The 4880-nt window shown below is 46.8% G+C and overlaps 1 protein-coding gene across 1 annotated transcript; it reads left to right on the forward strand.

Annotated features, from left to right (window-relative positions):
* The first annotated feature begins 3299 nt into the window (after nt 1-3299).
* LOC113359557 lies at nt 3300-4517 on the forward strand. Its single transcript, XM_026603169.1, has one exon. It carries the CDS (start codon nt 3300-3302, stop codon nt 4515-4517), a length of 1218 nt encoding a protein of 405 aa, XP_026458954.1.
* Nucleotides 4518-4880: the final 363 nt, after the last annotated feature.

A 4880-nucleotide genomic window follows, 5' to 3' on the forward strand; every position in this document is an offset into this window, starting at 1 on the left:
TGGACGTAGGTAATCATACCGAACCACGTATATCTTTGTTTCTATGTTTGTTGAACATCTTGACTTAGTTTTAACTCGTCTTTTATACCATTGGATGTAGTGTGTGGTTTTATGCAACTACATTCTGGCGCCGACTAAGGGGAACGTCTAAGTTCTCCGAATACCTTGACTGCATGTGCCGACGGAGACGGTCCAAAAGCTCCTAAAAAACACTTTGCGTGTTAGTTGATGCTATGGGATGAACTGTGCTCGGTGAAAGTCTGTATATTATCGTTTGGTTTGAAGTCTGTTGATATAGTTAAGTTTTCGTTGTTAAGATCGAGTCGTTAGCAAACATTTTCAGTTGGGTCGATCCCGAACAATTGACTAGTCTTGTAGGCGAGTCTGTTTTCGTGTCTTAATCTTCGTTTTCATAGTATTTTCCGTACTTGTCTTCATATTTTGATCTTGGTTTTTGTATTGCGAGTTCAACAACGGAATACCCATAAACTCCCAAATAACATCTTTGATGTGTGGTTGAAGTTGCTTGAGGTTCCATGTTGGCTGGGGAAAATGCCAAAACAACAGCACAACGAGATTATTGGTCACCGGTGAAGGAATCCAAGGAATCAAGGGAAGACATACCTTTGTGGTTCCAAGGGAGTGCATAAGTCTTAGTCCAGTTTTTGTCGTGCGTGCTGACCTCATAAAAGTACGAATTTGGACCTTTTACCCACAAAGAACTAGGTGTTAATGATTTGGAGTCTAGGGAATGTAGGACAAATTGTAGGTAATGCAGAGTCGTGGTACTGAAAACGACGTCGTGCAACTTTGAAAGCGACGTAGCATGATACCCGTCTAAAAGGAGACACTTAGAGTCTGAACAGGGCAAATTGGCGAGGTCAGCATGGTAGAGTAGGGGAATCGTACTTTTGAAACTCAGTTTTAGTGTCAGTCACCTGTTTCTTCTAAAACTGTACGTATTATAGAAACTTTTCAAAAACAGGTCAAAGTAAGGTGTTGTCTGTTTTCACTGACGTAGGTAGGGACGACTCTCGGACTAACAACACACTGTGTCCGATGGATAACACGTCAAGGATGGGAAGAACTCTGAGGAACCACATGATCTCCAGTAACAGTATGCAAGGAGGAGTAACTGGGACGAGGCGAGGGAGTGACGGGCATCCACCACCAGAGGAGTCACGAGTTGCTGCAAGGGGTATGCCAACTGTGGACGAGGAGATCGATATGGGATGAAACGATGACCCATCGCATCTGGAGCGAATCGCCTCGCCCCAAATGAGGGATGATCAAATAGATGGACTTACCGCGTCAGACACGGAAAATGATGAGGAAGCATTAATCCTGCATGCTCAGAGACGAAACATCAGACGACAAGCTGAGTATCAAGAAGCCCTCGGGCGAGAGCAAGAACGACTAAGGCGAGTACAACTAGGACGAGAAAAAACTATCGGAATCGATCCGACAACATCGACTCAGATACCCCCATAGCACCACCTCCACCACTTGTGATGACGGCACCACCCCCTGCCCATTTAGGCCATCCAAATGGTCACTCTAGCCATGAGAGTAAAGATCCAATACTACTCGCAATTCTAGAAATCCAAAGAAGGCAAGAGGCGACTTTAAGGGATCTTCAGCAGAGGAACCTAGCTCTAGAGTTCGAGAACTATCAGCTACGGAACTTAAGGTCGAGGTCAAGAGGATCTTCTAGACGAGGGACATTAGGACACCAAGGCCGAATCGGGCAGGTACCACCTGCAGTAGGACCAAGCAATTCCGGTCGATCAGGACCACCCCCAACACCACCTATCGGAAGATACGGTCCACCCGAGGATTCATCGACAGACGGCGAAAGGCACGAGGGGAATAATCAACAGAGAATCACAAGGTCCGACAATGCGACTGAAGCCAAGCTAAGAGAGTTAGAGGAAAAGATAAGGAAGTTGTCAGGAACCGGCGAAGAATATAAGCTCGCCGAGGTTATAAGCGAGGTCGAGAGGACCCCTTTCACCCAAGAGCTAGAACTAAGGGCCTTCCCACCTAAGTGCACGCTCCCCACCTTCCCATCAAGGTTCGACGGCACGGGAGACGCAGTTGAGCATTTGAAGATGTACACAATGTCCCTAATACAATGGAAAAACCATGAGGTGGTAATGTGCAAGTTCTTCCCTGCAAGCTTGGAAGGCGAGGAAAGGAAATGGTTCTACAACCTCGCACCAGGAACAGTCGATAGTTATGAGACTCTAGTCGAAGCCTTCCTTGAAACATACATGCACAACAGCAGACCTCGGCCCAGGGTCAACAGGTTATTCACCTTGGCCCGGCGGTTCAGAGAACCTCTCAGATTATTGACCGATAGATGGAGAAATTTGTGTACAGAAATTGGGAAAGTACCAGTCGACCAGCAGATATTCGGGTTCGATAATGCACTTGGGAGGTCGGATCCCATCTAGATAGCCATGTTCACTGAAAAACCACAAACATTGAAAGAAATGAGGAAAATGCAAGAATATTTCATCGCCCTAAAAGAAATTCAGGAAGAATCAAGGGATAGGGGAGTGCAAGAGGCTAGTGCGGCGCCCGAGTCGACATCGGAAGATGTTCAACGTCGGCCCGAGAAGAGACTGAGCCGTCCTACGCAAGAAAAGGGGAATAAGGAATGGTTAGCTAAAGGAAAGACGTCGAGGCACGAGCGAGGACATACACCCCTTTGAATGCTCCACTAGAAGAAATCTTCAAAGAGGTCGAAAAAAGGAGTGACATCATATACCCATCTTCAAGAGGGATACAGTTCTAGGAGACCAAGGATCACCCACAATATTGTCATTATCATTAATATCGAGGCCACTCTACAAATAACTGTCGAGAAGTGAAAGACATCGTGCAACACCTTATTAGAGATGGTTATCTGAGACAGTTCGTCCGACACCCAGCCCAGACGACCGCAGCGCCCGATGCACCCGTTCATCAGGTCCGGATCGACAGATCCACGCAGTTTGTCAACACTATTTCCCATTCCGCCACTCAAGCGTACAATCTGAATCCTGGAATCATGTTGAGGATCCACAAGAGAGATCATAATGGGAAGGAAATTTCCAGTGTAGCAAAAGCTTTGCCGATGGAACCCTGGATGATGCGACCCATCTTTTTCTCGGCTCAGGATGTCCTGATGAACGGCCAAGCTCACAGTGATCCCTTGGTTATCACCCTGCTGATTGAGGAATGAGGGGGTAAGAAGGATACTAGTAGATAGTGGGAGCTCAGTCGAAGTACTCTTCTACGATACTTTCAAAAGGATGGAGTTGTCAGATGATATACTCGTCCGATCGACATATCGTATCTACAGTTTTAGTGGGACTGTAACCATCCCGAAGGGCGAAGTAACTATCAGGGTATCGGATGGAGGTGGTTACCTAGATACTTTAACCACATTTTGCGTGGTTGATGTCGCCTCTCCCTATGAATCTATAATCGGAAGACCATGGATCCCAGGAATCAAAGGAGTGGCATCGGCCTATCATCAAAGGCTACGATTCCCAACGTACAAGAGGATAGCTGAGGTCGTAGGAGATCCACAGGCAGCCCGTCAGTGCATGCAGGTCGATGCCCAGATAAATGAGGAGCGGCGAGCACGACAAAGGGGAGAGAAGAAAAAGGCTAAAGAAGCCAAAGTCGCAGAAGAACTAGAAAGAGTTATTTCGCAGGCGGTCATGACTTACGAAGCACAAGGAAACGAGCCTTCACAGCAATTAAAGGAGACGGCGCCGGTGAAGGAATCAAAACCAAACTTCTCGACCGTGGAACCTACTCGAGAGATTAATTTGGGAACTGTAGAAGAACCAAGGCTGGTAAGGATCGGGTCTTTACTATCGGACGAACCAGTAAACCAGCTCGTGGCGGTGCTAAAGGAAAACATGGACGCATTCGCATGGAACATGCATAATATGAAGGGTATAGATCCGGAGGTATGCTATCACCATCTAAGGATCGACCCAAGCTTCAAGCCAGTCCGACAAAAGATGAGGCGAATCGCACCAGAATTACACACGGTCGTCGAGAAGGAATTAAAGAAGTTACAAGAATCGGGGATAATCAGGAAATCGCACTACCCACAGTGGATATCCAACATGGTCGTGGTACCAAAGAAAAACGTAGGAGTCAGAATATGCATTGACTTCAGCGACCTGAACAAAGCCTGTCCGAAAGACATCTTCCCTCTCCCAAGCATCGATCAACTGGTGGAATCTATAGTGGGGAACGAGGCGCTAACATTGATGGACGGATACGCAGGTTATAACCAGATCCCGCTGGCTCCCGAGGATCAAGAACACACCTCCTTCTTCACACCAAGGGGCCTATATTGCTACACCAAGATGCCGTTTGGGCTGAAGAACGCAGGCGCCATATATCAGAGGTTGGTGGGCGACATGTTTGAAGACCAGATCCACAACACCATTGAGGTCTATGTCGACGATATGCTAGTAAAAATTCGCCTAGCCAAGAATCACATCTGAGACCTGCGGGAAATTTTTCGAACGATGAGAGAATTTAAAATGAAAGTTAACCCGACCAAATGCGATTTTTGGGTCACATCGGGCAATTTTTTGGGATATATCATCACTCCAAAGGGAATAGAAGCAGATCCCGAGAAAGTCAGAGCCATCCTCGAGATGTCGTCACCAGCCACAACAAAAGACATACAAAAGCTGAACGGAAGTATAGCAGCATTGGGGTGATTCATATCTCGGTCGTCCGACAAATGCAAGGATTTCTTTAGCACTCTTAAAAAGGGAGAGAAATTCAAATGGACGGGCGCCTGTGAGGAGGCGTTTCAGAATATTAAGCTACATCTTGCAAGTCTTCCAGTATTACAAAGA

This window comes from Papaver somniferum, chromosome 3 (assembly GCF_003573695.1).
Source record: "Papaver somniferum cultivar HN1 chromosome 3, ASM357369v1, whole genome shotgun sequence".
NCBI lineage: Eukaryota > Viridiplantae > Streptophyta > Magnoliopsida > Ranunculales > Papaveraceae > Papaver > Papaver somniferum.

Excerpts from the sequence above, each read along its gene's own strand:
- LOC113359557 (XM_026603169.1), top strand. The coding sequence starts at position 3,300 with ATGGAGTTGTCAGATGATATACTCGTCCGATCGACATATCGTATCTAC.